We start from the raw sequence: 21,600 nt of genomic DNA, 5'->3' as shown, positions 1-21,600 counted from the left end.
AATCGGTAATTTCTGTGTTTTAAAAATATCCTAAAAAATATGCAATTTTTTTTTATTAAAAAATAACTCATATTTATCAAATGTTCATGAATTGAGGAAAAAACGTCATTTTTTACTGCATGTTTATCAAAATTAAGAAAAATCCTCTATTTACAGTTTTATAAAATTTGGGTCACATAATCTCCCTGCAAAATGAAACAAAATGCTGTTTTGAAAAATAGGGGTCCATGAACTCGTTTTCAAATTAAATCAGTTTGAATGATAAAAATCAGTCGAAAAATGCATCTTTTCCCGATATGTCACAGTTTGACGTCGCGAAAATAACAAATTACGTTAGCAACGTCACTGCCTTCCCTGTAACTGTATCGTATGCCCTTAACAGATAATGTCTGCCGTTGTTTTTTGAAATAGAAATTAGGTCCGAAATATTGGTATGATTGGCCCGAAATTTTCTTTGATTGCGATTTGTTCTTCGACCGTGAGAACGGTTTTTACGAACAGTTTTAGAAACTATATCCAAAATGTTAACGGAATTGGTTCTAGATATATTACCAATTCCCATGATATTATCATTTAGACCGAGAGGGTAAACTGTCTGTAATTTTTTAATCCAATTTAATTCAATTATTTTCCGTGATGTGATCGTACAAACTTTGAATGCGATTCACCAGGCTGCTTATTTACTACTTCTAAAGGTTGAACTGCTAAATATTTAAACGGATGGTTGTGCTTCTTAAGGTGTTGGTAAATGATACTTTTGAATTTATTTGGTCTTTTAAAACGATACAGATGTTCTTGAGTGCGTTTAGATAAATATCGTCCAGTTTCTCCTACGTACTGAATACCACACCCCGGTTTGTTTCATGTGAGTAAATAAATAATACTGTTTGTTTTTCAAGTTATATCAGTTTCAAAATTTAAAGAAAATGTGCGACCATTAAACGTGGACCTTACCGTATTGTTGGTGGAAAGACGGGGACATGTAAGTCATTTTTCAGTTTTGTTACAGATTTACAAGCAGAGCCAAATACAATGAAAGTCCCAACTATGTATTGGCTTCCGAAGCTACACAAAACCCCTTACAAATATAGATTTATTTCGTCTTCAATCCATTGTTCAACTACTAAATTGTCTATTCTTCTTACCAGCACACTTTGTACAATTAAAAACCTTATAATAAATTGTTCAAATAAGGCCTTCGAAAGTCCCCTTTTCGAAACCAATGCATGTGGTTTTTTAATTTGATGGATATTCTCTGAGCTTTTTTGTTAAAAAAATATTTGTTTGTTTTGAGATTGTGATACAGTGATGACTGCTGTACCCTTATTTTAACTATTTTCCCTGTTGTGTCTGTTTTGTTGTATCGCATCATAGTAAATACAATGGAATTTGATGCGACTATCATACAAGTGAGAGGTTTAGCGCTATAAAACCATGTTCAACCCTCCATTTTCTACATTTGAAAATACCTGTACCAAGTCAGAAATATGACAGTTGTTGTGTATTCGTTTAATGAGGTTTATCATTTGATTCGGGACTTTTCCGTTTTGAATTTTCCTAGGAGCTCAGTATTTTTGTGATTTTACTTTTTCCTGATCTTAGATCTGTATATCTGTCATTTCTATCAAGCAAGGAACGTTTGGGTTACCATCTTAGGGCATAATTTCTTAGGTCGTTAGAGTAACAATTTTGGGACATTTAAGTTACCAGCATAGGGCAAACTTACCATAAAGGAACATTTGAGTTACCGTCTTATGACATCAGAGTTATCAAGGAACATTCGAGTTACCATCTTAGGACATTTGAGTAACCATCTTGAGACATTTGAATTAACATCTTAGGACATTTGGGTTACTGCCAAGTTTCAATCGAGTTAACATAGTGCGTCATTAGTATTACCATCATGGGACATTGGGGTTACCATCTTGTGACATTCCTTCTTGAGACATTACAGTAACCATATTGGGACATTAGAGTTACCAGCTTGGGGCATTCGAGTTACCATCTTGGAACGTTCGAGTTATCGTTAATGGACATTAGAGTAACCATGCATCGTGGGACAATGGGGTTACCATCAAAACATTCGAGTTACCATCTAAGTAAATAGAGTTACCATCCCATCTTGGGACATTAGTAACCAACTACGGTCATTTGAGTGACCATCTAAGACATCTTAGGACATCAGAGTTATCATCAAGGAACATTCGAGTATACTATCTTGGGATATTATAATAACCAGCTTGGAACATTAGAGTTACCATCAAGACATTCCAGTTAACACCTTGGAACAATTGAGTTACCATTAAGGGACATTAGAATTACCATCTTGGGACATTAGAGTTACCAGCTTGGGGCATTTGAATTCTATCAAGGAACATTTGAGTTACCATTAAGGGACATTAGAATTGCAATTTTGGGACATTTGAGTTACCATCTACGAACATTCGAGTTACCAGGTTGGGTATTTTGAGTGACCATTAAGGCACATTTCCCATACCCTTTAGGAACATCAAATCTTGGGACATCATAGTTGACAGATTGGGACATTTGAGTTACCAGCTTGAGACACATGGATTGACAAACAGATTACAATATGCCCCTGAAAGTTGTTTTTCAGAAAGAGTAATAAAGATAGATCAAAAATGTGTGTACAAGATCATTATAATTATCAATCTCTACCATGGAAATTGGCAAAATATATATAGCAATAAATAAAGCAAGCAATAATTATTTTCTTATAAAACAATAAAAATATTCTAAATAACAAAAAATAACAATACATTAACCATTGCATACTAAAATAGTCAACAATCCATTACAATTTCTTCAAATCTTATAAAAAAGTCAAACATGGTTTATAATGCTGTTTCAAATTCATGAAAAAAAACACAAATTACATACATGATATTGTGTAAAATCAAAGCATACAAGGTTGTAATGATAATTAAATGTCCCAAATATATTTTTGAAGCTATTTTTACTATTTTTTGCATTCTTTTATGTTTATTTGAGTCACAAGGGAACTTAATGAAATATTGTTAAATAATGTATGAATAAATATATATATGCACTCAAAAATCCATCATCATCCTTCGATTTTTTTACTTTTAAAAAAAAAAATTTCATTAGGAAAAATGCTTCAAAAAAGTTAAGAAAATTTTATTTGATCAGAAAGACATGTTTTTTCTGACTAAAATACAAAAATGTTTAGTTTTTAGGTTTGGCAAAAAATGATCCATACTGACCCGGTTTCTTTTCCTAAAAAATTCTATCACATAAGACAAATAATTTAGACATTTTGTTAAACATACAATTTTTTCCTATTTTTCTTATCATTTGCTTTGATTAAATGAATTAAAATTGAGTATTACTAATTTATGCATAGATATAAAAATAATGGTTTATTGGAATTAAATATTACAAGTAAGGCTGACAGTTTTCAATCATTCCGTTCATGATGGACCAACTCTTTTAAAACAGGTCCAACCTGGAACCATTTCCTGAAAGAATTCTCCATGAAATAGTCCACAGATCTATCAATTGGTTTTATTATAAAAGGTATACAAGCTAATCCAATGAAGGTTGTAGTCCAATGTCTCATAGGAGCAGGCCATGATGTAGATTTTTTCAGAAGGAGACCACTAAATGTACAAACTCTGTTTATAGTAAAGCCTGGTATAGCCACGGAGGCTAGTCCCTGCCAAATAAGAGTATCTAATACTGCTGTTCTAACTCGGCTTTGTTTCTTCTTCTCATCCTGATAGGTTTTCTGAAAAGTAAAGAAACTCATCATAGATATATATGTGTTCTGTCTTCAAAATATTCATCAGTGCTGCTCGAATACAAAAAGGGGTTCAAAATGCCAATAAAGCATGATTAATGAAGTTGAAAACCATTATAACTATAACCTTTTGGTCGGTTTATTTGTAAATTATTTAAAAATTTTGTGAATTGGAAAAACTTTTATCCTTACTCATTTTATCATGTCAGTTTTTTTTTTAAAACTGTACTGATTTGAAGGTGGTATTTAAATCCATGTCTGATTGTCATATTGGCCACCTCTCCTTTTTCATAGTTTTTTTTTTGTTGTTGTTGCTTTTGCTTGGTTGGTTTTTTGTTGTTGCCATGTTAAAAATGCTTCTATAAATTATATTCCTGTATACACAATTAACAAAGATTAACATGATTAATAAATTAGACAATTGATACGAACAAGTATTTTATAAGTAGATAACATGTACAATCTGACAATATGAACTGTCAGTAATTATTGAACCTGAAGGAAAGACCTATAAAACGCGAGATAACTCTGTGAATCAGTAACGAATAAAGTCTGAAAGTACTATTAATTTGTTAAATAACACTCTTTAAAAATCTATATAACCTTATATCAGTGAATACGAAGACATTATTTGTTAGATATATCAGTACATGTATGTGTATTTACATTTCATATTTCTGTTAAACAAATTTATTTTTGATGCGTTTTGTTATTTGATTTTGCAATGTGATGATGGACTTTCCTAATTGATTTTTCTCTAAGTTCAGTATTTTTGTGATTTTATTTTTTACACAACTTTTTAAAAAAAAATTCTTCAAATAATGTTTTCACGTTTGGAGTGATATACAATGATATAAAGAACTACTGGTATACATGCACACTCCAATGTGCTTAAGAGAGCACCTTTATTAAGCAAAACCCCTGTGTCATAAGACACATAAGGTCTCTCTGAAAATGTCGGTAATTTCATATAGATTGAAACTGTATAAAACTTCATTGTTCTCCCTTATAAAACAGTCAACTCTCATTATCTCAAAGTCAGCCGGACCAGAGAAATACTTCAAGATACACATATTTTGACTCAAACGAAAACCAGATGTTTTGACAGACCAAGGGACACAACTCTTGCTTAGCTTGGTAAAGCTAAAATAAGTCCAGATAAATATGGGATGGGGATCGCTATTCTGGTATTAGAGTAATGTCCTGGTCTTTCATTATTATAATAACATTATTTTTACTACATGTAACTTAAAGTCATAACAAACCTCAAATTAAAAAAAAATATGCATGTTTTTTTATAACTAAATGAATAGTTTCATTATACAACTTATGTACATATACTTCTTTCTGATGATTTTTTTTTTTTATAAGAAGTTTACTTATTTTTAATTACTTGCTTCCAGGAAGCAATTTGTCAACATATTTTCCGTATGCATAGTGACACGAGCGTAACCCTCCTCGTAAAAATCTGGTGACCACAATACGCATGGATCTGTCATTGAAATAACATGTTAAACACGTGCTCAATACCCATGCTTTTTGTGATTTGTTTACTATCAGGTGACAATCGGTAAAACTCAGCTTCAAAACACGGCATTTAATCAGCAGCCATATTTGTTAAATCATAACAAACAGAGAGAAAAAAAAATGACAATTATATGATATATTTGCGAAAATAATGATAAAATCAGGCACAGAGGACTAAGTTTATGATGTACTAGAACACACCTGTGATATCGCGGGTCTGTGACTGAATTAAAGTATATAACTATATGCGTATGCCCTATTTTAGTATTGCTATTGTCATCTGATAAAGTCATGCCGATTATAAGATGCACAGTTTTCTCTGCTTTCAAAATCTTTCTGTTTGAACCCGTCGACCTGGAACCTATCAATCATTGGTAATATTATTAGTTTGTTAAAATAAACAACAGGGCCTGGAATGGAGTATTTTTTACTCAACAGTATACAGCAAAATTCTAAAAACATCGTTCGGTGGTGCGCCTTTCAGATGCGGAACGTACAGATAAGGTGATAGGAAAAGTTGAATATACTATTGGTATCGGTGTCTGACTCGACCCGGAACTTCTTAATTATTGGCAATATTATTTACATGGAAAACAAATGGACCTGGATAGGTGTAATTTTTAATCAACACCATTGTACTATATTAGTTATATATAAAGTTGAATTCTTTGATTCATCCTTTTTACGTGATGACGGCTGACAAATTGGACCTCGTAATTTTAGTATTATAGATACATGCATTGGTTCAAGAATTGGACAAAAATTATTTTACACTACTGAGTACTCACTCGTTTCATATGACTTTAATTGTTTCAGTTACAATTTTTTCTAATGGCTGTTAACAGAGAAAGTGATTTCCAATCAATCTAAGCATCATTTACAAATGTAGGTCATTCAAAGTTGACAAAATTGATGTTCTAGGATACAAGAGATTTTAGAAAATTCATATTTCTCTTCATTTTCAATTTATTGATTTATTTTTTGTTTCATCCCACTCTTTCTGTTCAACATGTTCAAAAGAAAATAAAACAAGATTAAAGATGTAAATTAATTAGTTTTTAGGTGATCACCTCATCCTCACTTAATTTGCATTCAAGCTCATTAGCGTAAACAAGGATGTAAAAAAACAAGGACATATAACTAACATACGTCCTTGGCGTAAATCACAATTACTTTTTTTGTAAATATTTTAAATACTTTTTCATGAACATTAACAATGTATCACTAATTATCTATAAAAATTCTATAAAGATAATCTTAGGTAAACACTCATGGAAATACATGTAGCATGTCATAAATCAATACAGCAGTCAGTAACTAGAAATTTAATTACATGTGTATTGTCAGATAAAACTCTTCAATCCATTTGAATCCGGAGGCCATGTTTTGACATATTTGTATTAATTTTGAGATAAATAATGAGTTTTTAATGCTTTGGTGAAATTTCAGCTCATCCAATTTGGACCCATTAGGTGAATAATGTAAGGATAAAGGTGATCACCTAAAAAACTCATCAGGAGTCGAAATACATCCATTTACATGGAAAAAAGCTCAGGACCACGTGAAAATTTCAAATCATCTGAAATTTTGAGTCAACCAAGCTCCAGACAATGAGAACTGTGATTGTAACTAGTCTCTTATAGTTAAAAACAGGTTTCACTGTATATCTATATTTATCTTTACCTGTGATGCCTCTTGACCCTTGTGAACTGCGTCTGCTACCACGTAACCACTAGCAACCACATATGTAAACCGTACCAGATTAACATTCACCATTGATCTAAAAGCTTCTCCAACCTCATTAGCATAACCTAAATATACCAGAGATGGGTCTGATTACTTTCAATGTAATTGATTAAATTACAATTACTTTGTCAATTGTATGATTAAATTAAATTAACGATTACATCATTTCTGAAAGTATCTGATTAAATTAATGATTACATTGGCAAAGTAATCATGATTACATCTGATTACAATGAATAAAAAAATAACATTTTTGATGTCAATGAATAAATGTTTAAAAATATAGCTAGTATATAGATATAGGAAGATGTGGTGTAAGCCCTAATGAGACAACTCTTCATCCGAATTGCAATTTATTAAAGTATAGGATTTTTTTTAATTATTATAAAATGGTTACTTCAATTTTCATCAGTTTAATAAACCACAAAAGTTCAATGTATATATACATGTACATGCACATTTTGCCATTGGTTATGACCTATCACACTTTATCGCCATTGATCTCTGAAAAGTTTAATGAATAAAGTTTTATGAATAATTTGCTGTAACTTGTCTTCTGGTCTCTTCCAGGCTTTATATGTATTACAAGGTGCAATTTATGGAAGTTGAAATATGAATGAAATAAAGTTAACAGTTAAAAAGTATGCGATTTTTTTTAATAGAATTGTTTCATCATATTGTAAACAAATTATAAGTACTAAAATCATTGCATTTTGCATGTCCAAATCCATAACAAAATTTGTTTATTTTAAACAACATGTTTGTCCACTTTTATTTAGTTTGTGCTAATTAGATAAATCTTAACCTTTATCATATGTATTGCCCTACAGCTATGCTCAATTGGTAATTGCAATAAAACCTTAATTAGTCTCCTACCTGTCAATTCAAAGTTGACAAAAATCACAATTTTAACAAAAGAATATAATTTAAGTTTATAACGAAAAGTATTACTTGAATGTAACAGTTATTATCAAATGTATATATGTATCTGTAAATTGTGAATATATTTACAATATCTTTATTCAAAGGCTAGAGACATGCAATTGTGATGAATTTTCAATACTGTAACATTTTATATTTTTGCTGAAGTATGCAAATCAAATTAGCATGCTTAAAGTAAACAAAAATAATTTAACATGTAAAATATTTATTAATTATGAATAATAAAAAGTTCATTTTTTGACATAAACACAGTTTTAGATTTTTTTCATTGTAATCAGAATGTAATCAAAATGTAATCAGGATTACAGGCTATTTTGAAAAGTAATTGATTAAATTAAATTTCATGTAATCAGATTTGAGGCTGATTAATGATTACACTGATTACTTGACAAATTGTAATCAATTACAGCTGATTAACGATTACAATTACAATTACCCCAACTCTGAAATATACAAATATGTATGTATTATTATTAATATAAAGATTTGGTTTTGAAGTTTGGTTGTACCTGTAGAAAACTTATTTCAAAAGGGATAGCACTTCCTCATTTTTAATCAGATGTTGTTTACCGCGACCAGATATTTAGAAAGGATCCTCACTGGTAAACTTATCGATCCTTTAACATGTTTAAATAAACTTGTTTGAAGAAGTTACGAATTCAAGACTGTACGTAATTCGATCTTTGAATATTGTTTTATTGTTATTATTATCAATTAATTGTTATTTGTATTGAATTAAAAGCAAACTAAATAATTTATCATTGTTTTATATACATTTTTATGCACTTTCATGAAACTTCAATCTGTTGATTCCAGTATGTTGCTATTGCACAAGGTCATGTTTTTTTTCTCTGACTTTTTATGAGGTCTTTAATTAGGTCAATAGTTTTCTTGATTCAGTTGTTTTTACTACAACAAATGGAAGTTTTTAAGGAATTATAGTTAACCCGTACCATTGTAAACTCGTACCAACGCCAACTCGTACCACTAAAATAAAACTCGTACCATTGCAAACTCGTACCACTGCTAACTCGTACCAACTTATTTAAATGCATTTGATTGGTGTTTAATTATGAAAATATACTGTTATTTTTCCTTGATACCTCTTAAGTTTGTAAAATGTATATAATTTGAAAGTACAATGACCAATTTGAAGCTAATGTTCCATGTGTATTAAATAGACAATACCTTGGCAGATTTTATTCATTGAAAGAATTAATTTATTGTGTTTTAAAGGTTGTAAATTGTTTATGACCAACAGTTAAAAGTATGAAATTTATTATATATAATATTCAGCACTACTCAACGATAGACCAATCTTACAAGTTTCAAGGTTATAAGAAATTGCATTAATGTTAGTGTCTAAATTAAAAAAAGTTTTCATTAAAATCCAGTATAAAATTCCAGTAATTCAACTTTTTTTATTAAATTTACAAAGAAAAAACACCATAAAACATTCATATTTTTGAATATATTTTTAATGGTAAGACTTTACGTTGGTACGAGTTAACTTTTTTGGTACGAGTTAACATGGTACGAGTTTTCGTTGGTACGAGTTTACTTGCTTCCTTTTTAAGGACATTGACTGCATGGCTATACAGCCCTTGCATAGTCTGTGTGATTCTGGTGTCCTTTAAATTTGTATTGGTAAAACTGACTTAAACTATGTGGTATGGGCTTTGCTCATTGTTAAAGACCGTACAGTAACCTCTAGCTGCGGAACTGTAGCTCATAGGTCCTTATGTTATTTTTTGATGGTCCGCAAATAGTCAAAAAATAACATAAGGACCTATGAGCTACGGTTCCGCAGCTAAGTAACCTCTAGTTGTTAATTTCTGCATTCTGTCTATTGGGGAGCGTTGTGTCATACCACATCTTTTTTTTAGATGAGTAATAATTAGTAAGACTGGAGAGTGGAGTCATTTTTGATTTGGACTATCCTGCATTAGCCATTAACTATATAAGATCATGTAAGGTGTAATAACTTATGTATAATATATATTTTAAGACATTTGGTTTTACTGCAGTCTCAATTACAATTTTTAAACTGTTCAGACCTAAATATCTAACAGGGGTTTCTCGGAACAGGTCAATTTTCTTTTCTTCATCTTCATTTTGCTCCATGCTCTATTCTCTATTCAGACTATTGTAGCAGACAGCGTTTAGGGTAGAAAACATCTGAGTAGTTCCGAAAGAGTTTTCAGAATAAGTGAACGATTTTAATGTCATCACATAAATAAAAGACTTGAAAAAGTAAATAATAATGATATTTATGTAATATTCAATGGCTATGAATATTGATATTATCGATTATTAATGCAATTAATTATATTTGAGTAACTTTTTTTCAAATAAGTACAATAACTATAAAGCAGTAAAATCTATCTTTTCAATTTAGACATTCGGAACTGTCGTTAATGTAAACAACTAGAACTGAATATTTCTTTAACTGGTATGTTCCCAAATAACCTGTCCTAGGCTTATACCAATTCACAACAATTTCAAAGATTTCAAACAGATATCTGACTGACTTAAACAAATCTTTTCAGGAAATACAGTTAGACTGGTTCTCTGTCCTTTATCTGTTTGGCTTTTGGATACCCATCACCCATGAAACAACTTTTTATGTATTAATTTTTTTTTGTGCAAAAAGAACAGTGGAAGTCTATATTATACTTTTTTATACCTTCTGATCACAAATGTTATCCATCAATAACATTGACACCATTCTCTGTACACGGCTCAACTCTATATTTCTGGATTGCATCAAAATGGCATAAACAAATGCAGCTTTTGGTATAACTTTTTCAATCTTGGTGTAACAGGATCGTTGTTGTGGTGGAAGCATGGTTGAAAAGAGCAGTGTGCAAAGTACTGGTAATTTTTCCATCATTTCTTTGATTATTTTAGACCATTCAAGCGATTTCAAGCTACTAACATCTTTTTTCATTAGTTCACTGACAAACAGCAATTTCCTGTTTCCCATTGTAGAAATTGATGAGTCTATTTCTGAACATAGTTCAGAAATAACTCCATTTCTAAAGTTATCCATCTTCATTAATGCACCATATATATTATTGTCATTTTGAATGACATTGATTAAGATGGATTCTCTTCCTGGTTTAAATGGTTGTTACTTCTGCTTGGTGTAGTGGTCTTTAAAAATGTTGTAATATCTGGTAGAACTGGATTGTAAAGTGTATTTCTATTCATGTATACATAATCATGGTCAGAATCAATACATGTCCTTACATTATTTTCCGGTTGTGTCAAAATTGGTGTAATGGTTTCACCAGCATAACTATGGTCAGGAATTCCTAAAATGAATATAAATGCTTATATTTAACATTTAAATTAATACAGAGGAAAAAACTATGAGAACAGAGCCTTTTGACCACAAAATAATATTGTTTGAAAAAGTATGCAATGTATATAATAACTGACAAATTTCATTTTTTTATAATAAAAAGATATTAAAAAAAAGAAGCCGAAATACATAGACACTGATTATCAGGATTATCTCCCATGTAAGTGTTCAATTCAAGTTTATGTTACTTATTTTCCTTTCTGTTTAACAGTTATGTTTCATATTCTTATTCTTTGCATATATAACATGTATAATCTAAAAGGATAAAATTTATCTTTGCACATACTATTAACATACACTTTATTTCAAAACTAGATCTATTAATAAGTTAACTTAATGCACATATATGCAATAAAAGTTACTTTCAATGCCAAGAGTATCAGGACATTTATCTGGGTGTAATCGGTAAGTGTATACCTCTTACTTAAACCCAGTCCCCAATCATGTATATCAAATAACTTTAATTGCCAAATGTACAATAAATTATATGTTCAATGTTCTTTTCCTGTAAGTTTCAAGGTTTGTCAGATGAATTGCATTCTGTATGCTGCGCTGTATCTTTTCTGTCTTCAGTTGATTGGATACCATAACATAAAATAACTGTATAACTGTAACATAAAACTGAACAAAAAATTATAATAACAATTAATATACATTTCCATTATTGTCAAGAAATTTGGCTGATTTGAATCAATACTACATAATAGTATTCAGAGAGACCTGTTGGATTATTGTTACAAGCAGGCCATCAATGAACAACAAGCAGTAAAAACTCATGAACACTTTCTTGTAGTACATGTATGTATATTGAATAAATGTTATTGGAGTTTGTGTGTAAAAGTAACATAGTTCATTTACTAACTGGCCGTAAAATAAGGGCTTTTTAAATAAATAGCTTATTGACATACTGGTAGCGTTTTCATTAAAACATAGATTTGTTTCATTGTTGATAGTTTTTCCAATTCCTCATTAAGGTACAGTAACAAGTTAGATTATTTTTATCTTCCCAAATAAAAAAACCCATATGGTTTCAAACATGGGTCTGAGTTTCTCTTAACTTGTAAAAGTTAGCATAATATGACAGTATAAAAGTATTTTTGCTTTACTGTAGTTTTTACATGTATGTTGTTTTTAATGAGGACATCCCTTTTTTTGCTTGCAAGGAAGAGTTATTGTTGTAAGAGGTTACCATAGATATATAGAATGAAACAAAATAATTATGATTTAGATATAAATGTACCACCATAGATATAAGATATATCAAATGGTGACATATAAATATACCAAAGATTTATGGTGAATGGTGAAGTACAAATTAAATTTACCATAGATATATTGAACATGTATTTAGTGTGTATGTTGCAATATAAATTTACACTAAATATATGGTTTACATGTTCCATACAAATGTAAATGTACCAAAGATCTATGGTGTATGGAGCCTTATAAATTTACCAAAGATTAATGGTGCTTAGCATGTCTGTCCACTTGAAAAAAAAACCCATAAAATCATACATGTACATGCACTGGTCAAATCACATAAATTTAAACAAATTAAATGAACAAATTGAACAAATTGTCATGTTTAGACATGTTAGATACACACCTTTATTGCTAGGCTCTGCATTGGAAGATAAATCAACAAACATATTCTCAGAACTTGCATGTTGACTTGGTTGTTGAAAATCTGTAAAATATATATGTGTCTCATTACAAATGTAACTTAATTGAATAAAAGTAAAGCATTTGTACAAACAAGAATATGTTTTTTTTTTATGAATTGATATTTGGATTGAGAGTTGTCTCATTGGCACTCACACCACATCTGTCTATATCTATTCACAGAATTAAGTTGTTATTATATGTTTGTTCCTTGCATCCTGATCATATCAAGGTTCTTTTAAATTTAAGACTTTGACAATATGTGTCCAATTATAAAAGCCTGTGCTAGTCTTGTATTATTTTTAATTTCAGTTTCTTGTGTATAAATTGTATAAATTGGAGTTTGGTATGACATTTATAATCAATGAACTAGTATATATATTTGTTTGGGGGCCAGCAGATGGACGCCTCTGGGTGCTTAAATCTCTCCTTGCACTAAAGACCTTCTGCTGTTGTCTGTTCTGTGGTCGGGTTGTTGTCTCCTTGACATATTCCCCATTTCCATTCTCAATTTTAGATATATATATAAATGTATCTATGATTTACAAAAATATATATGGCAAACAAATCAACAATCAAACAAGCAAAGACTGGTGGAATTTATTACTGAAGAATTATTAATTAATGGAAGTGAATATGGGCATTAAAGTTCTAAAAATACCCAGCTAAATGAACATGTAATGCTAATTGCAATAGGAGAATCACAATACATGTAAGAAGAAAGGAAATCTAATTTGAAGAACTTTACTACATTTTTGTACATTTCATGCATTTATAATGAAAAGAAAGCAAAAGAAAATATATAATTTTGGTGTCAAATAATATGATCCATTTGGATTTCCATGAAATATTGATCCCTATGTATACATGTATGTAAGTGGACAGAATTTAACAGTCAAATATATACATAGTCAAATATATACATTTTTATAAAAGATAATTCAATTTAGACATGTGTTAGAACTGGAATTTTTTTTAGTTGTTGAAGCATTTGGATTGTGTCATCACAGGAAAATAAAACTGACCAGAATCTTTACTTCAGATAAAAATTATCTACATGTATTAGGTCGTTGGCTTTCCTAGCTTGTATAAATGGTTTTACGCTAGTAATTTTGAATTTGGTAAATTGGCCAAGGCTCTGTGTTGACGGCCGTAAATTGACCTTTAATTGTTTACTTTTATAAATTGCTATTTGTATGGAGAGTTGTCTCATTGGCACTAGCACCACATCTCCCTATATATATCTATGTAGGCTATTTTTCCACTCATAAGTAGTGTGCCTTTATAACTTTGTTCAAAATGATTTCTGTTTTCAGATTAACACTGTATGACTGTATTACATAATAACTGGTTGCATTGGGATGAAATTCGCTTGTTACCTACCCTCATTAATTTCAAGAGAAGCTCTTTTAGGGTGAAACCCAACAAGAGGTGAAGTTGGTAACCTCTTGTTACAGACTACTGGTGTTGTAAAGTCATCTTTTCTGGCGGCCGATTGACACTCGTCATAAAACTCTACTGTTTTCTTGTGAAGTGTCTCTAATCTGCGTTCGCAATTCCGACAAATCACCCCTTTATCCTTTGAAATCCCTCCATATTTTAACAACAAATCCTTTATCGAAAAATCTAATAATTTGGAAGATATTTTCTTAGATTGATACGGTGGCTTTGAACATACCAGACATTCATCAGTGTTCTTTTTCTTAACATTTTGACCAGATTCAGACATGTATATAAAAAATTTATCAAGTTAAAAAATATATATATAAATATAAAACGGTAAAGATATATATAAAAATTCTCCTATAAATAGTCATCTCATTCTTGTCCTTCCAGCAGGCGTATTTACGTTCTTAACATCCGTTTCCGTATAAATGCGCCAGTTTGGATGCGCATATTTTTGTGTCGGAATTCCGACACAGAAAATGGTTACTAGTTACCGGCCCTTGACAACAAAGGTATCTGTGATACCCGTATGTTGCAAGGGAGAGGACCAGCCTAGTAATACAGTCAGTTTGCATCCAATCTGTGGACAATATTTGCAATCGTATGAAAAGGTATGTCGAAAAAAGATAAAAACAAATTGCCCATTAAACAGTTCAAAAACAGGTTGGGACTAGTCCCCCAAAAATACCCCTCAAAAATGGGTTATGATAAAAAAAAAAATAATGATATGCGGCAGGTTCTATTAGACGAGTTACAGAAGGAACTGTTTCCCAAAACCTCCTTTTATCAGAGTAATCATTTAGTATTGCTAAAAAAGAAAAATTTCTTAACTGAGTCTTTTTTCATAAAATGGCAAATATTCATGAAAATTGGAATCGGGTCCGTTCGGACCTATTCACGTTCGCACCCGGTTACATTCCCCCCCATTCACTTTCGCACCCTATATACACCTTCGCACCCAATTTTCATTGCTTTTTGTGTTTTTAAAATAACTTTGTAATCAAGTTTTGGCAAGTGTATTCATATAAGTATATTTGTTGTCATTGTCTGAAAATAAAGTGAGACAACATTTTTTTTTGTGTTGAATGTATATCTTATTCTTGTTTTGGTATGTGTATTGCTAACTTTTATTTCAAAATGTTTCAAAATAAAGTGAGACTCTTACAACATATTTTTTGTGATGAATAAATTTTAAGCATGTCGGTTAGTGTATTGCTATTAAATTTATGTTTCATTGTTTCAGATCAAAATGACCAAGCTGTTAAAATCTTTTGTGTTTTTCATTTAAAATCAACAATGTTTTATTCATACCAAGTTAAATACATGCAGTACTTATTTAATTCAACTCAATTACAAACAACCATCTTGATTTTTTCATAATAAATTATTCAACTGGAATTTGATTTTAAATTGGGTGCGATCGGACCTTGGGAGCAAATGTGCGAGGTGTGAATGTGAAGGGTGCGAAAATGTATTGGGCGTGAACGGACCTGATACAAGTAATTGCAAGTAATTGCAGCAAATTTTCATAAAGATGATTATCCATATCTTGATTTACTGAGAAGATACATAAGCCTAGGAATTATTAGAAAACTTTTTGATCAACCGTTATCAATGTCTTGGTTTTTATTTAACTGGGAAATCAATGTTACGTTCATTGCAACCAATGTAATTATGAAAGTTAACAAATGAAATGTATTTCACATTTGATGACATTAATTGTACCTGGGAACAGTATATTTATCTAACGTCAATATATATGTTCCTGATTGTACCCTTTAATTTAACACTTCGAACGAGAAAACTAATGATCTTATTTATTTTAAAAAAATGAACGAAAAAACAAATATGTAACACATAAAAAAATGACAACCACTGAATTACAGGCTACTGACTTGGGACAGACACTGTGATGCTTAAATAATGTCATTGGGTTTATCATGTTAGCGGGATCCCAATCCTCCCCCTAACCTGGGACAGTGGTACATTGTATAACAGTACAATGTACAACATAAGAACGAACTGTATACTTAGGATCAATCATGGTCATAAGTTTTTTTGTGAAATCGACTCCTGAATTTTATTTATTTGTAACATATTTGTTCAGTCTTCAGCTCGACCTGAAGATGGATATGAAGAATAACTGTGACGTTGACCACTGAAATGGGGTAAACCCAGTATACTTATTTTAGTTGCTGTGTACCTGTTTTTAGGTCTGCTATTACTGACATGAATGTACTGTATGTCTTCCCAAATCATGCCTTCAACCCATTTTTGATTCAATCAGAAGCATACAAATTTACAGGACAAAATCATTCATTTTTTGTTTTGAAAGAATAATATTACAAAGCCAAAATCAGGGTTGGCAAAGTATTACCCGCCCGGGAATTCCCAGGTTTTCCCAGGCTGGGCAATACTCTCAGAAATGGGAATACTGGGCATTACTGGGCAGTATGATTTTTAACCGGATTTTTGTGGCGGTTATTGATTTGGGGATGCTCGGCGGGCGGGCGGCAGGGCGGTCGGTCGGGCGGGCGGCAATTAAATGTTGTCTGTGCATTAACTCATGAACCGTTCAACCAAAGCTTTTAAAATTTTAATATGTTGTTACTGACAACTAAATAAAGGTCAAGCTCAATAATGGCGATTTTGACTTTTACCGTTCAGGAGTGATGGTTCTTGAAAGATTGAAAAATGGTGTTTCCAGTCATGTCCGTGCATTTACGTATGAACAGTTCTACCAAAGCTTCCCAAATTTTAATATGTTGTTACTGGTGACCAGATTTTTGTGACAAAAATGTTGGTTATTGATTTTGGGGATGCTCGGCGGGCGGGCGGCAATTAAATGTTGTCCGTGCATTGATTCATGAACCGTTCAACCAAAGCTTTTAAAATTTTAATATGTTGTTACTGACAACTAAATAAAGGTCAAGTTCAATAATGTCGATTTTGACTTTTACCGTTCAGGAGTGATGGTTCTTGAAAGATTGAAAAATGGTGTTTCCAGTCGTGTCCGTGCATTTACGTATGAACAGTTCTACCAAAGCTTCCCAAATTTTCATATGTTGTTACTGGTGACAAAATGGAGGTCAAGTTCAATAATGACGATTTTGACTTTTACCGTTCAGGAGTTATGGTTCTTGAAAGATTGAAAAATGGTGTTTCCAGTCGTGTCCGTGCATTTTCTCATGAACCATTCAACCAAAGCTTTTAAAATTTTAATATGTTGTTACTGACAACTAAATGAAGGTCAAGTTAAATAATGGCAATTTTGACTTTTACCGTTCAGGAGTTATGGTTCTTGAAAGATTGTAAAATTGTGTTTCCTTTCACGTTGTTGCATTTTCTCACGAACCATTCAATCTAAGCTTTTCAAATTTTAATATGTTGATACTGATGACAAAATAGAGGTCAAATTTGATATTGACGATTTTCACTTTCACCAATCATCAGTAATGGTTCTTGTGATATTGCCAGGACACAAATAAATGTTAATAAATCCGGTTTGCTGTCGTTGTGACAGCCTCTTGTTTAAGCTTATCTTAACACCAAATGGTAAAATCTTGGTGTAGTTTCATAGTATTACAGCTAAATATATACTTTTTATACAGATAAACCATTGACAGTCATTTTTAAAATAATGAAAATTTCAATTTCATTCCCTTCTATGTTAACAGAGTACACAAGATTTGCACATTTAAGGAAACCTTGTTAATTACCAAGCATTGTTTCAATATTAATCCATACTTTGAAAGAAAAAGAAAAAACATTGCAATATTTAAGGGAATTGTTAATTTCAAATGTTATACATTCATATTGCTAAATAAACACCCTAAGGGGTCATGCCATTAACACTATAGAATTGAAAGGGCTGATTATTGTTACATAAACAAATCTGCATTAATTGTAATCTGAATAATTACTTACTAATTAGTGGCAGTACATAGACAATTCAAATATAATTTTTCTTACATGTAATTGTTAATCCTAACATAGGAGTTATATTTATTTTAAAAACATCAATTTTTGCTTTATATTTACAGTTTCACCAATCCAGACTTGTAAGCAAAAAAGGTTATATATATCTTGAATGTATAACATTTGTCTTTGATCACTGAATACTCTATTAAATTCAGACCAGTATTTTATATTACCCAGTATTGTCCAGTATTACCCACTAAAACCCAGTAAAACCCGGGTTTTCCCAGTATTTGCCACCAGGCTGGGCAATACTCATAAAACCCGTGTTTTTGCCAACCCTGGCCAAAATACAAATGTAGTTCTTACTTACCATTTTTGTACAATGTAGTATTTGTAGTTGACCTGTACCCACAATACCCATGGAAATTGGTATCCAACGGATAATAATGAATCCACAGTATGTTTTAACATTAAAATATGGTACATACATGTATGTAACACTCACTACACGTTTCCTATATAATCTTCTGCATAAAAACAAAATAAGAAATTAAAATCTGTATTATTTTTACAAATTAAGAAAAATAATGTACAATGTACATGTATGCCCCCAAAATAATTTAATTCATACATTTGGTTATACATATTGATATACAGAATGGATTTTTAGGAAAACTCTACAGTAGTATTAAAATAATAGATGCTAAGATAAAATATATTTTTTGCTTTCCAGGGACTAACTACCAAGACAATGGATGATTCAGAAAATGTAAACAAAGACGGACAAGATTGCATTGTGTTTGATATTAAATTAATTTTGAGGATATTCGACCAAAATCAGGAAAACCACCAGCACGTTTCTTAGAATACCAACAAAGATCACAAGTAAATAAAATAAAATCATCAGAAGAGATTTTCCAGAAACAAAAACAAGCAGAGGAGAGGAAAAAGGTTTGTTACAACTTCAGTTTTATGGATTTATTGCTGTTAGAGGTTGAGGCCCATCAGCCACTGACTGCCATGCCAGTAGTCAGCTGTAATTCTGCATTTAAATGAATTGTTATTTAAATTTTCATAATTAACTAATAATTGTTTACAAAACTTTATTTGTTGAATTTTTTTTTAACTTAACATGCATAAGATTAAGATAATTGCATATTAAAATTTTTGTACAAAGTAAATATTGATTATTCTATAACCAAGGCCAGTACTATGTTCGTTCCTGACCTGGTTATTCATCTTTCTAGTTTGGGGGAACTAGCTGGTAGCTTTGATATGAATACATGTCAACGTAACACAGATTCAAAGTTCAATATATAATGTTTATTAATCAGCATTCAATATAGTTATCAATCACAATAATCACATAAGTTTATGAGACATAATAAAACAGCATGTCTAACATAAATCCAAGTCTATAACACAGTGTCCAATACGTGACAATAAAGCAAGTGTCAATACTGACTGTCCCTTACTACCTGGTCAACTAATATATATTGTCTTTCATTATTTAATTTACATAACATTAATACTCAAATAATCTAATTTACATAATAATGCTAGTTTATCTATTTTGCAAATATCCAGTCTTTGTCCTAAGTCAGGAATCTGATGTACAGTAGTTGTCGTTTGTTTATGTAATATATACGTGTTTCTCGTTTCTCGTTTTGTTTATATAGATTAGACCGTTGGTTTTCCCGTTTGAATGGTTTTACACTAGTAATTTTGGGGCCCTTTATAGCTTGTTGTTCGGTGTGAGCCAAGGCTCCGTGTTGAAGGCCGTACTTTAACCTATAATGGTTTAATTTTTAAATTGTTATTTGGATGGAGAGTTGTCTCATTGGCACTCACACCACATCTTCCTATATCTATTTGTGACATAACCTAAATCATCTTAAAAAGTAAGAAATCCTTTTTGTAAATATAACACTTCTTTAATCCTTAATTCTCTATTGTCAATTTAGCCCTCAGAGGATTACATAATAATTTGCTTTACACTTATCTAAAATTGTGATTATTTATATTAACTATTTATCAAGTAAATTATTTCTTAAGCTAGTGCTAAATATCTTTACTAATACTAAATTATACAAATCTTTGAATTCCACATTTTAACATTCTTGTACCTAAAATATACTGGTTATAATTCACTGACCAATCAGACTTCAAAGAATTTTGTAATTCATCTTTTGGGTTAATAAATGAAAAATATGACTTACTAATATTCCACAATTATTGCATGATTTATAAAAAAACCCATAAAAACAGCAAATTATCTCCCTTAGTATCAAAATATTATAGAAACATGTATTCTCATTACTACATATATATATTATGCCTATTTGTATTTATATATTTCAATCAAAAATATAACATTGAGGAAATTGTTTCTTATATTCATTGATAAAATGTATTTTCTTTAAACTTATTTCATATCAAACCACATTTATTTTTTCCATTGCAAACCTGACGGCTAAAATTGTTTTTTTCAGTCAATCCAGAGCAATTTTTTTCTTTCAGCATCATACAAAATGTATGAACTATTGTCAGTTTATTGTCTTAATTTTGTATGCCATAACCATTTAATGTAAATGTGTTTGTGTGAATAAAATATTGTCTATTGTAATACTTTCTGAATATGAAGCCAGAATATTTTTTTTGAATTTTGAATTTAAATATTAAATTTACAAATACATTTCTCATATTACAGGCTTATGAAAAAGCAAAGATTGAAAGAATAAAGGAAACAACAGAAGAATGTAGAAAAATTGATGAAAAAGTGAATAGACTTGGAGTAAACACAAATTATTTTGGTGTCGGGAAATCTGACAATATCAATAATAAACCACTTTCTACAAAGGAGGCCATCATGTCTGTCAAATCTCTATCTAAAGACTTCTCAAAAATTTCAACAAGTATCAAAACAGATTCATTATTTGCTAAAAACTTAAACAATTCTTGACACTGCTCACATATATATTTTAAACAATATTTGATAGAATAATAATATTAATGCTGCACTGAAATATTTATTTTGTGACAAAAAGGTTCTACTTATACATGTCATAATCAGACTAAAAGTTTGAGTTAAAATTTTGAATTTAGAAATTTTGTTCGTAATTAATCATGTTTTGAATAAAGTTTGATTTTGCAAGTCTTGTTACCTAAAGAGGAGTTTAAAAAAAAGTATGAAAGTTACAATATTCCT

The 21,600-nt window shown here is 30.6% G+C and overlaps 3 protein-coding genes across 3 annotated transcripts; 1 reads left to right on the top strand and 2 right to left on the bottom strand.

Annotated features, from left to right (window-relative positions):
- Positions 1-2,712: 2,712 nt before the first annotated feature.
- Positions 2,713-10,185, bottom strand: LOC134681333 (mitochondrial fission process protein 1-like). Its single transcript, XM_063540913.1, has 3 exons — positions 10,054-10,185; positions 6,992-7,119; positions 2,713-3,769 (listed from the first exon to the last, which is right to left on the bottom strand). Exons 1-3 carry the CDS (start codon positions 10,118-10,120, stop codon positions 3,440-3,442), a joined length of 525 nt encoding a protein of 174 aa, XP_063396983.1. The 5' UTR covers positions 10,121-10,185; the 3' UTR covers positions 2,713-3,439.
- Positions 10,186-11,870: 1,685 nt separating this feature from the next.
- On the bottom strand, positions 11,871-15,009 carry LOC134682088 (uncharacterized). Its single transcript, XM_063541687.1, has 3 exons — positions 14,409-15,009; positions 12,970-13,050; positions 11,871-11,984 (listed from the first exon to the last, which is right to left on the bottom strand). The coding sequence occupies exons 1-3, from the start codon at positions 14,752-14,754 to the stop codon at positions 11,878-11,880; spliced, it is 534 nt and encodes a 177-aa protein (XP_063397757.1). The 5' UTR covers positions 14,755-15,009; the 3' UTR covers positions 11,871-11,877.
- Positions 15,010-19,208: 4,199 nt separating this feature from the next.
- LOC134682087 (uncharacterized) lies at positions 19,209-21,378 on the top strand (the record flags this gene model as incomplete). The annotated part of the gene is made up of 2 exons (XM_063541686.1): positions 19,209-19,343; positions 21,103-21,378. Coding segments are annotated over 2 exons (387 nt in total), but the record flags the coding sequence as incomplete, so codon positions are not given.
- Positions 21,379-21,600: the final 222 nt, after the last annotated feature.

Source organism: Mytilus trossulus, chromosome 8 (assembly GCF_036588685.1).
Source record: "Mytilus trossulus isolate FHL-02 chromosome 8, PNRI_Mtr1.1.1.hap1, whole genome shotgun sequence".
Classification (NCBI taxonomy): Eukaryota; Metazoa; Mollusca; class Bivalvia; order Mytilida; family Mytilidae; genus Mytilus; species Mytilus trossulus.
The sequence above is the reverse complement of the archived record's forward strand: the minus strand, read 5'-3'. Positions and strand labels throughout refer to the sequence as shown.